This window comes from Monopterus albus, unplaced genomic scaffold (genome assembly GCF_001952655.1).
Source record: "Monopterus albus unplaced genomic scaffold, M_albus_1.0 scaffold62.1, whole genome shotgun sequence".
Taxonomy (NCBI): domain Eukaryota; kingdom Metazoa; phylum Chordata; class Actinopteri; order Synbranchiformes; family Synbranchidae; genus Monopterus; species Monopterus albus.
Genome location: NW_018127942.1, coordinates 2,938,149 through 2,950,975, shown reverse-complemented (window position 1 = coordinate 2,950,975; position 12,827 = coordinate 2,938,149). Strand labels below are relative to the sequence as shown.

At 43.3% G+C, this 12,827-nt stretch overlaps 1 protein-coding gene across 3 annotated transcripts in view; it reads left to right on the top strand.

Moving 5' to 3' along the window:
- The window catches only part of bcl11bb (BCL11 transcription factor B b), a 31,455-nt gene extending 18,644 nt beyond the window's left edge, over positions 1 to 12,811 (top strand). For 2 of the 3 annotated variants that reach the window (XM_020603831.1, XM_020603830.1), the window contains exon 3: positions 7,834 to 12,811. In XM_020603831.1, the coding sequence (XP_020459487.1) occupies positions 7,834 to 9,902 (2,069 nt within the window). In that variant the 3' untranslated portion in view covers positions 9,903 to 12,811. The remainder of the gene's footprint in view (positions 1 to 7,833) is intronic. The other variant, XM_020603832.1, reaches the window with a different exon arrangement.
- Positions 12,812 to 12,827: the final 16 nt, after the last annotated feature.

Sequence of the window (12,827 nt, the reverse complement as noted above, 5' to 3'; positions counted from 1 at the left end):
TTTCAAGTCTGAAACAATAGAGCCACTTTTTCCTCACTTCCTTACTTACACAATACATTTTATGTGCTGTTTGTATAAAATGATTGATCCAATGAAAAATTTAATAAACCCACAAAACAGAATTCACATGTCACTCATATGTCAAGCTCAATTTCTTATTCACTGCCAGTGAATAGAAAATTGACTTTCTGGACAAAGTGAGGGTCCCTGAGGGGTATAGCTGGAGCTCATTTGGATGTAAAACCTCAAACAAACATTGTGTGAGTCCACAAAGTCAGTCTCCATTTCATTGTCAAAGCAGCCTGAGTTTTTGTCTTTTGATGCCATCACCTATTCAAACATTTTGTTTTTTTTGGTTCATCTGTTGCACCAGTGGGGACATTCTCCCTAAAATCATCCATCCATGGTTTATTCTGTTTATCAGTTTGCTTTAATTTAGCCTGTTTTCACCAGAGTCCACAAAGTCAGTCTCCATTTCATTGTCAAAGCAGCCTGAGTTTTTGTCTTTTGATGCCATCACCTATTCAAACATTTTGTTTTTTTTGGTTCATCTGTTGCACCAGTGGGGACGTTCTTCCTAAAATCATCCATCCATGGTTTATTCTGTTTATCAGTTTGCTTTAATTTAGCCTGCTTTCACCATAGTATTTATGCCATTGTGTCCTTTTTTATTTTATCTCATCCTTTTTCCCTGCTGTGTCATGGTAAAATAGGTAAGTGATGGAATGAGAGATTAACGTGCATGTTAGTCATTTGGAAATGCAGGTGATACAGAAAAAAAAGCATAATCCTTCCTTTGCTATCTGTAACTCTCTTCTTCGCCTTTCACTGTATCTCCTGTTTCTTATTCTTTATTTCTCCCACCACCCTCAGTTCCCTTCCTTTCATACTCTCCTCCATCTTGCTCCTCTTTCTTGCATCTTCTTGCAACCACAAGCATGACTGAGTGTCACCCATTTGTCAGCATCACATGATAGCAGACCCCAAAAGTGTGCATGTAATCCAAAAAACATGCACACACACTTGCGTGCACAAACATACAGGCTCTTGGGATCAGGCAGGAGCTGATGTCGATGAGTCAGGCTTAGAGAAATGCCACAGAGAGCTTAGCTAATGCACTATATGGAGCTCCCCTCCTTTTTTTCACTCTCGCTACCTCTTTTTGTCTATATTGGTCCCTCTTTCTCCCTCCCTCTTTGTCCTAGAATTTGAGCCAAAAGTCATAGCTCTTTACTGACAGAGAGGTCTTTCCAGTTATTTTTCAGACCGTGTCCCCTGCGCCTTAGCTTGCCTCATGGCGATAACATGCTCCCTCTGTCGTGCTACATGAGAGCCTCTTCCACTCATACATTGTTGTACAGCTGGACGCGCTCAATGTGCGTGTGTGTGCCTGAGATCAAGTTGTTAGAGATACCTGATCCCTTTTATTGTTCATTTGACCCACATCCCAGGAGGCATGAGGGTCAGGGTGGAGTACCCAGATACCTTGTACAGGTGCTTAGTGTTACGTGAGAGAAAAGGATGACAGAGAAACAGAGAAAATGGAAGAGATGAATATGGATAGGAAGTGAAAGAAAATACTTTGTGTAGTCCAGCACACTTTTCAGTAAACACATTAAGGAGCACTGTTTCTTTAAGAACGCTCTCAGGCTGTCAGGCATTTCAACTGGTCATACTGGCTGCACACACACACACACACACACACACACACACACACACACACACACACAAACACACAAACACATGTATATGGTTAGTGGGCTGAAGCTGTTTTGAGTTAGCGTGGAGCCAGTCACACTGTGTGAGAGCCTTACCCCCTGCCTGCTGCTGCCACCCTCCACAGTCTCTCTCCTTCTTTCTGTCTCTCCATCTCCCTCTTTATTTAACTACATATGTGTGACACTCAGCCACTGCTCACAAGGGCCTTACTGTAGTTTATTGTCCAGGCTCCTTGTGCCGTGTGAAGCACAGACACAGACGTACACAGATGATCTGTGTGTCCTGTGTCTCCTGATTAGCAGCCTTCATGACAAGGAAGCCATCAGAGCAGAGGGGAGGAGAGCATGGAGGAATAAGGAGGAGGAGTAGGAAGGACGGATGGGAGATGTGAGGAGGAGGAGAGGAGCAGAGAGCAGAGGTGTAGGAGGGGGCAGGGGGTTAGGTGAGGAGGCTGAGACCCCTGGGGACCCCCAGATCACAGCCATGCTAATGAGGAGATGCTTTGCCAGCAGCAGAGGTGTCAGCTAACCCCTGACAGGTGCACACACGCATACTCCCAAAGCTCGTACTGGTGTGGGCACATAAGTGTGTGTGTATGAGTGAACAGAGAGGGCTGGGGAGGGGCTGCAGGGGCAGCTTTCTGTCCCACTGGCCTTGCCTGCGGGTGGCTTTGTTCTGTATGCAAATCTGTTGCTGTGGCATTCTATTACCCTTGATGGAATGTACCATGAATCTGAACCCCTGGAATGCTACACTATACACACACACCTACTGTAGCCCATCTCGCTTTCTGATTCACCTCCTTGTTAACAACCAGAACCTGCACTGTCTTCTGTTTCTACACTAAAGCAACATTATTCTGCACACTCCAAACTTTGCTCCTTGGTTGTAATATTGTACACCCTGTCTAGTTTAGAGATGTCCATGCCAGCTGAATTTGGCACTGTAGAGAAGCTGGTGGGCTAGTGTTCAAATCATTATTTATATATTATGATTTTTTTTCCCCTAAACTTTGTGAGAGTAAATTTGACATCAGTGAGCATTCATTACTATCCACTCAGGGTTCGCTGTCAGCTGAATAACTCCAGTTTGCCCATCTTGTTGAAAGTTAAACCATGGATTTTTGCTATTCTTCTGTGGTTTTACTATAAGCTCCTCCAGATTAGAACATCTGATAAAAACTGAGTGTAATGTAAATGGCAGAAGCTCACGGTTCGAAAATATAAATCAGGCTCAGGCTGCAGGGATTGCATATGTGAGTTCCTAAATTAAACACAAATCCACATGTCTGGACCATATGCCTGGTGTCTACTTTAACCCACACCAATTTTTCTGGTCATATGCAAACAGTCAATAACATGGATCCCCTTCATTCGCTGGCTTGTACTTTTTAAGGCAAAACAATGTCTATAAAAGGCAATCTGGAAAGAATAAACTCTGATGTAAAGCTCAGATCTTAGTCCCTGAAGACTGGGTTAATTGGCCTGGTGGTTTAGTAAAAAACCAACCCAGGAGATACAAAGGGCATTATTACTGGCCCACCTAAGCTCCACGCATGTGCCAGTGTTTTAATAACTTCCTCCAGGCCTCCTGGCCCTTAGTATTCATGTTGTTACACAGGACAAAGAGCTGCCCTCCAAAGCAGGTCTCAAGTCTGTATTGTGAAAAGTGTGCATGGTTAGACACGCGGGAAGGGATATAACACATACCGTTTTCGAGGTGAATCCCATCACTTTTACTAGTTGTGGTACTGCTAGCAAAATGACAATATATATAATGTGGCACTACTTTATAGAATCCTGCTGTGACTCCATTTCATTTAACCTCTTGTCTCAGTCACATTCGCCGAATAGCGTATGTGTGTGCATACTGTATGGTGTGCTAGAGTAAAGTGGGCAATTAGGTCCAGTATCAGTCAGTGCATGGAGAAGAGAATGTAACTATTTTAACTGGTAGTTGACCTTGGCATTCAGGCAGTGATGGAGGGGTCTCTGCCTGCGTGTCAAGCAGACGACTGTAATTACCACAAACTGAAGCATGACACAGCCCATCGTGATTCTATAATGAAGGCTTTTATTGGCTGGAGCACTGAGCAGCGACAACATCCACACTCTCGCAGCATGTGTGCAAGTGTGTGAGAGGGAAGAGTGGTGTGAAGATGTCTGTGATTTAGGATGTGCATTTGTGTCAGAAAGAAACACGGAGGTGATATCTGTGATGTTCCACATATGTTTCTAAAAGGAGGTTTTGCAGCTGAGTGTGATAGCCTGAGAGAACTGTCAATCAAGTAGACATGACTGCAGAGACACCCTTCTTGAGGTTTTCATGTCTTTTTAATGTATTGTTAGATTTCAAACATGCACATTAGAAGAAATTAAACATCTTGTGCAAAGCACATACTGTTTTTTTCTGAGAACCTTCACATAGCAGTCGTTAGAGGAACTGCAGCATAAGGCACTCCCGTATTATCATCAACATCCTGAATCATTCATTGATTCTCTTAGTTGCTTTTACTGACTCTTTTCTTTTGCTCTCTCCTTTTTTTCTGGCTTCCCCCCACTTGCTTGCATGTTTGGGAAGTTGATGAAATTTGTCTTTGGCTGTCATTAGGCAGGAGCCATCAGCTGCCACTCTATTGCCATGCTTCCTTTAACAGCATATGGCAAAATGGTGCAAGATATGACAAGATGCAAATGTGTTGGTGGGGTGGCGATATATTATTGGTTAGCTTGTACTAATGAGACAATGGCGGTAGACCAAAATCTGGATTAAATAAACAAAAAGGAGACGGCTCAAGTGAGACCATCAGTCCTTCTCCCTATATGGGCCCTTTTCACAGTGAGGTCAGCTAACATGAAGATTCCGGGGTGAGGGTGTATTGTTGTTTTCAGTTCAGGCCTGCACTGGGACAAAGCTTCAGTCCAACATTTCCTTGAGATTGTTAAAAAAAAAGAAAAGGCAATGGCCGTACCCACTAGAATAATATTTACAGTATGACATTGTAAATCTGTAAATTACATTTGTTCACAATAATATTAATTTATTTTTTGTTACTGCCACATATCACTGGTGAATTAAGTTCTCTGATAGCGACACTAGCAGTTATGGAGCCATGGAGAAGTAATGTCGAATCAAAATATTAGCCTGTAAATTATACCAATGTGTTAAAAATTTAATCAACTTTTTAAAATATATACAGTGTCATTTAGTGAGAGGATGGGGGAGCTGTATTTTCATAGCTAAAAAAAATACACCCTGTCCAGAAAGAACTAAGAAGGCAAGTTCCATGGGCAGAACACCACCACCAATGTTATCAGCTCACCAATCGCAGTTGTAAAACATATTCAAGCTTGACAATCAGCCTACAAACACATTAACTGGTATGTTAGTCACAGTTACATTGTTTAAACTCTGATATATAAAATGTTAACATTGGTAAAGGACACTAGCATCTTATTTGCTTTACTGCAAAGCTAGTGTTAGCATAAACTAGAATATTTTGAAAATTATACCCTAGAAACCTTCAAAATCAAATGGGTAGCATCCAGTAAAAAGTTACAGCTTTGTCAAGTTTGGACTGAGATGTCAGTTGTTACCTTTGCAGATCTGCAGCTCTGAATTGAAGCTGGAAGTCCTCTGGTGTTTATACTAGCTTTATGTTAGCTAGCCTTAGCAGCCCGGGCCTTGGTGGTCGTGAAGAAAACAGGGAGACTGAGATAACTTTGCTCAAACAGGGACTTTATTCTGCCTAGTCTCAGCAAACATAATATTTGTCCTCTTAGGCTTTGTATATAGCACTGCAAGCTTATGTAGATGTTTTTTAGCCAACTACTGTAACTTTTTCCCACCCTTAGTAGCATGTACATTACTGCACTGGCTGCTTCCCCAAAATAAATAGCACTACTTCCCATGTCACAATCACATTGACAATAAGCACTTAAAGGGGAGGCCTGAACCAGTAACACAGTGAAAAAATATCCACAATCTGTTAAACATCATCCATTAATGTTTGTGGCAGCTCCTTTAGACTGTACGAACTCAATGATTACGCTGACCAGCGGAAGTGGGGATCTACCAATTGGAGGAACAATTGCCATTGTGTGACATCATATGAAAAGGGCCCATTGATCCTCATGATAAGGTTATACAGCTCCCAAATCTAGAGACCCCTCTCAGTGCCTATCCACATGCAAATAGACTTAGTTGTCTGTGTGTGTGTGTGTGTGTGTGTGTGTATGTGCATGCATTAAAGTCCTTCCACTTCTCTGCTCACCCTGTCTCCTCCTCCTCTTCCCTTCCCTCTCTCTCCCCGTCCAAGTTGCTAAGCTGTCCAGCTCTCTGCTGCCAAACGGTCGTGTGAAGCCTAGCCAAACTAAACACAGGCATGCAGCCCACCACACGCCCCACACATACACACACACACACACACACATACACACTGTGTTTTCCTCCCTTGTGGGGACTTTACATTGACTTACATTCATTTCCTGTAGACTTATCCTAACTTTAACCATAGCCACTACTTGCCTAACCCTAACCCCGACCCTAACGTTAACCTAACCCTAACCTTAAACCATGTTGCCACCCTAAAATTCAGCCGAGTCCCCACCATGTGAGTGTGTTAACAGGTTTTGGTCCCCATAATGTAAGTAATACAAAGGGACACATACACGTGCAAGCACAAAAATCACATCCACAAACACGTCCACACACACTCTTGTACGCATGTTAGCAGCAGGAGTCAGGTCATGTCCCGCCCCACACAAACAGTGAGTGACGGCTACACCAGAGCCCCACTAATAGCAGAGAAAAACAGACAGAATCAGTAAATGAGCCCCTCATTAACTTTTTCTGACCCCCTCTCCCCTGGGGAAAGCCAAACCAATCACACCGCCAAATCAGCTTCCTGTACTAGACACTGATCCAACATCAGCTTTTGCTCATCTGTTCTACATGGTGCTAGTGTGTGTCTGTGTGTGTATGTGTGAATCTGTGAGTGTACAGGGATGTGCTGTGAGAGACTTAGGAGACAGAGCAGGAAAGAGAAAAGAAAATATTGCTTTGCATGTATCAGTGTCTGTATGTGTTTTACATTCCATGACAATGGGTGGCTTTGAGGCAGTCAGCCATCTTAAGCACTCCTTTCTTGATCACATAAGACTTTGAACCAGAGTAACTTCTCCATCTTTGTTTTCCCCCTCTGGGGTCCAAGCTTTGGTGCTGCCATACCAACTTCACTTGTGGTAGCCGCTGATGATAAAATAGATGCAGATGCCTTGCAAGCAGGCACAAGGCTGTGGAATTGCCTCTTCAGTGCTAGCCTGTGTTGAATTAGGTGTATCCCAACACAGGTTCTTTTCATGAGTCACAAACAGGCTGACAGGGCCTTGTCACAGTGACTGAGAGATTCATTTGGCATTAATAAGTCACACCATTTAAAGGAGCAATTTGTCAATTAGTGAGACACAGTTTGTCTCTGTATGTGCAGCCACAACTGATCACTTTACTGTACTTGTTATTACACCACAAGCTTTATTTAATGTGGATGCTGTTTTAGGAGCGGAGGGGTCTTTATAGTTTACACACTGTCTGCTCCATCCTCTACTGTCTTTCTTTTTGTGGGTCTCTTTTTCTTTCTATAGCCACACCTCACCCTTTCTCCCTTCCCCTATCCCAGATTTCCTCCCCCCCATTGGTGTGTTTTTTAATGGCTTCCTCCCCTCTCTCCATATGGAAATGACAGAGTAGACGAGATGGATCTGTATATTAAACCCTAGCTGACATTAGAATTAGCATAATGTGTTGTGGCCTTAGGGCAGTGCCTGCCATCTGCATTAGCCTGTAGACACACACAGACACACTCAAAATTTCATACACACACAGACAAAGCCCATGGAACACACTCATTGACACACATACAGAACTGTGCATTTTAAACACAATTAATTTTCCTAAACATTATTCCATGCTTGTGCACAGAGGTTGATAATAATCACGCAGGCACTGTAAAGTTATATTTTGGTCAAAAATGTTGAATAAAAATATTTTTATTTGCATATTTTATTGGATGTTTTTTTTTTTAACGTTAATGATTTTATTTCCTTTTACCAACAGATAAAGATGAGCCATCCAGCTACATCTGCACCACCTGTAAGCAGACCTTCACCAGTGCCTGGTTCCTGCTTCAGCATGCCCAGCACACTCACGGCATCCGCATTTACCTGGACAACCACCTGGCCAACTGCTCCCTCACTCCCCGCATGGCTCTGCCTCCACCTCCAGGTGCTGATGTCTTGCCCCGTTCCCCTCTCCCCACTTTCCTCGGTGACACCAACAACCCATTCCACCTTCTCCGCATGGCTGCGCCACTGCTCAGGGAACACCCCCCTCCCCCAGGATATATGGAGACCCGGCTGCCTGCGACACCTCCCTTTGTCAGCCCTCCACCTCCCCCAAGACCCCCTCTAGAGCGACTGGGCCCAGAGGAGATGGGGCTGCTCTCCCAGCATCCCAGTGCCTTTGAGAGGGTGATGCGGATGACCCCCATGGAGCCTCCCTCCATGGACTTCTCTCGACGGCTGAGGGAATTAGCAGGCAACACAACCAATAATGGGGGGCCCACACCTCCTCTCTCACCTAACCGTGTGCCACCCATGCACCGCCTGCTGAGTCCAACCCTTTTCCAGCCTGGTGCCAAGCCCCCAGCATTTCTAGCCTATGCCCCACAACCACCCACTTCTCAGGGGGGACATGGTTCTTCCAGCCCTCTTGACAGCCAGGGTCAGCACCAGGCTGCGGGGAAAGCCAAATCCTGTGAGTTTTGTGGCAAGATTTTCAAATTCCAGAGCAACCTGATTGTCCATAGACGCAGCCACACAGGTGAGAGGCCGTACAAGTGCCATCTATGTGACCATGCATGTTCCCAGGCAAGCAAGCTCAAGAGGCACATGAAGACACATATGCATAACAAGTCTGGATCCATGAGTGGCTCACCAGAACAGGGAAATAGAGGAGAGGGAGGAGAGGGTGAAGAAAAGAATCGGGAAGGAGATTCAAGAGGGATAGGTATGGACAATGAGGAGGAGGAGGAGGATGAAGAGGAGGAAGAAGAAGAGGAGGAAGAGGAAGAGGAAGAACTGCTGAGGAATGGAAGTCGGCCAGATTCAAATTTAAGTGAGGACTCCCAGGAGTTTAGGCAGAATAGGGAGAATGGCCCTAGACAGTCTCCCGAGGAGAAGGCCCTGAGTGGGGATAGAGTAAATGACAGTGGTGGAGTGGGTATCATGCACCCGTACAACCATCTGGACAATCACCTTAGACTTAACCCTAATAAAAGAAGCCTGGAACGACAACCTAATGGAGATGGTGGGGAGAGGGGTGAAGCTGAAAGAGAAAGAGAGAATGAGAGGGAGCAGGACAGAGCTCGAGATGAGCTGGAGCATCAGAGGCCTGTGATGAATGGCAGAATTAGTGTATCTGAAGCAGACTCATTCCCTGGGCTGTTCCAGCGTCGGCCCACCCCCATTACCAGCCCAAGCCCCTCCAACAACAAGAGGATCAAGATTGAGAAGGAACAGCTGGAACTTCCCCCAACCATACCCCTTATATCCCCGGAGAATGTCTACTCTCAGCTCCTGGCTGGCTATGCTGCTTCACGCCACTTCATCAGAGAACCCTTCTTGGGTTTCTCCGATTCCCGCCAGTCACCATTTGCCACCTCCTCTGAGCATTCCTCTTCAGAAACAGGGAGCCTGCGTTTCTCCACCCCACCTGGTGAGCTGATGGAAGGAGGGAGCGCCTCTGGCCGCAGTGGCAGCAGCACTCCTCACCTCCTGCGGGGACCAGGACCCGGCAGGCCCCCGATCTCCAAGGAGAGAAGGAATGACACATGTGAGTACTGCGGCAAGGTGTTCAAGAACTGCAGCAACCTGACCGTGCACCGACGCAGCCACACGGGGGAGCGACCCTACAAGTGTGACCTGTGCAGCTACGCCTGTGCCCAGAGCTCTAAGTTGACACGCCACATGAAGACCCATGGGCAATTTGGGAAAGAGGTATATCGCTGCGACATCTGCCACATGCCCTTCAGTGTTTACAGCACACTGGAGAAACACATGAAGAAATGGCATGGTGAACATTTGATGGCCAGTGAGGTCAAACTGGAGCAGGCAGACAGAGGTTAAGCCAGCAACCATTAGTTATACAGCCTACAGTGTACATTCTCCAGAACATATACACAAAAGCACACACACACACATGCTCACACAAATTTCGTACAACCACTTCTTCAGCCAAGGGGCTTGGCTGGATAATCTCTCTCTTAAAAAAAATTAAGACTGATTGATGTTCATCTTTTTTCTTGTCACAGAAACTGCCACCTGAGAATATAAACAAATGGAAACTTTAATGAGAACTTGTCTGGAATGCCCAACTTGGTATTTCTTGGCAAACTGTCTGAGGATTTTATCAGTTAGGAATCCATGGAGCCTTTCTACTGTGCAATAATTTCTGTATTTATTGGATTTTTGTAATGATATTTGGCATGTGCAGGTACATCTTTGTGGGATTTCATATGGAGTTAGTTTTGAAATGTGCTAAAAAACATTTTTTTTTCTAAAATGCGATAACTGGAAAGAAGTCACCCTTAATACAAATTTTCTTTTTTTTCCCTCTAAGGAAGCTTATTGTCAAGTGAGAGTAAAATTGTGTGAAGCAGTTAGATTTTAAAAGTAAAAATAACTGTTTTCTCTATTGACTGTAGCAGCGGACTACAATCCATTCCCTCATACAGGCCTAAAGCACTGAATGTCAGTCTGACAATAAAACATCACAGTGGATTTTAAAAATCCTTAGAGACTGGATAAGTTACTTTTAATTTATTCAGGGAATTTGTCTAAATATTGGCTTGTGAATAATGTCAAAATGCAGTTACTGTATTGCTGTCCTTGAGTCAGTTAGGACATAAATAGAGGTTGCACTTAATGGAGGTACCCTTAACTGATGCTCAGTACATTCCCAGTGTAGGATTAAACCACCATATTTAATATGTTGAATAAGTTAAGACTACTTGTGATTAATGTGACAAGGAGAACAGTCCTGTTTATGGTTTGTAAATATATCCATTTTTCAAAAATATGTTAAAGTAGCCCCAACATAAAAGATGGCCTAAAACTAAATAATCAGACAACCAGCTGCTTGCATTATCTACAGTACAGGCTACGTGTAACTACCATACATTATTGCTTTATCAGACCCACTTGATTACCTCTCCCACTCCCCCACCCCATGTGTGCTTATTCAGAGGCAATTTGTTAAACGAAAGCTACTTCAACAATGTACCACCTTCTGAATCGTTCTCTATCTCTCTCTTATGTCTGTCATGCCATCTCTTTTTGACCTGGGTTGACTTCCTGCATCCCCTTAGGAACCACAAAATGGTTTCAAATGAAATTCATATCAGTATGTGTTAGTGCGTGTGTTCTTCTCTCCGCAGTGTGCTCTAAGCCTCTCTCAGACGGCATCTTTTCACAGTTCACTAGCTCAGATTCATACATTAGGGCAGCTTTTTTAAAGGGGAAGCCTGTTCATTCGCCTCACAAAGTGATACGGGTTTAACTCCCAGTAACAGATTTTGAGACAGTGTGCGTGTTCGTGACTTTTGGGATTACGGTTTTTATTTTCTGCATCGTTCATTCTGAAATGAATCTGGTGGGGGGGAAAAAAAGGCTATATGAGTTATGATAATTTTGAGCACAGCTGCACTTGGGGATGGCCAGGTGACCTTGAGTAGGGGCTATTCTTATAGTAAAAATGAGAGAGTGGAACTGAGAAATGAAGAGATGTGAGAATGAAACGGAGAGAGAGCAAGACCTTGACCAGAGAGAAGAGTCATTCAAATGAAATTGGAAGCATATGAAAAAGTGTTTTACTTTTTTTCTTCTTCTTTGTACCGAAATGTACATCTAGTGGCCACATCTTATAACGGACCATCAGAGTGAGACAGGATGAGCCTGAGAGGAAGGGAGACAGCAAAGCCACATGAAAGGAGAGTGAGAACACGTCTTTCATTTTAATACTGCAATTTTCAATCATCAAAATCATCCTCCCTTGAATGTTTGACCTTCTTTTTTTGCCTATTGTCAGACTTTATGTGAGCCATTTTGTTTTATTGGATAGAAGAATATACTGTCCCTTCCCATGCAAATTCCTCTTTTTTTTGTGATTTTAGAAAGGACACCATGTTAAGCTCACAGTAAGCTATTCATTTACCATATAGTTCAGTATATTTTAGTGAATAAACACGAAAAGTGAGCTGAAGAACTACATTCAACTTGCTTATACACGTTGATGCATGAGTGCAAAAAATCTTAATCTTGTTGTAAATGCACAGTGTGTTCATTCCAGGAAAACTCAGTTCCGAGTGAGGCCAAAATGAGCCATACAGCTATGAAATATGTCACATCCAAATGATGAACTGTGGAACCCAGACAGAGATCCAAATAACACACAAATGACACATGCAGTCTTACAATATGTTTACAGTGTTAAAGTATGCCATTAATGAAATACTCTGTGTAAGTGTTTAAGATGATAACAAAGTATTGTTTTCTCCAATGTTCTTTCAAATGTTTTGAATGGCATAGCAGTTTTGTATAATTACCCTGGTGGAGGGATTTTATCTTCATGAATATGTTTCTGTATTATTACTTGTTCACTGTTATGGGAAGACCATTTAAATGTAATATTACAGAATCATGCCAGATTAGAATTTTTTTTTCTAATGAGAGTGGTGCCATTTTGGACTTTTGGCTTCAATCTTTTTTTTAATATTTGTTCAAATTGGTTTCCTGTTGTTGGTGAAGCAATCCTTCACGGATGTATAACAGAATAATTTAAAAAAAATGAAAACAATTAACCTAAAGGAGGAAACTTCAGCAGGGGAATGACAGTGGCTTGTTTGGGAATTCTTTTCCAAATCAATTCTATGAGACATTCATGGACATTATGTTTAACATTGTTTTTCCTCATGGTTGCTTGAAGGTCTCGTGATGGCACTTAAACAACAAATACATTTTCTGTCACTTTTCACAACTTTCGCTTACAATCTT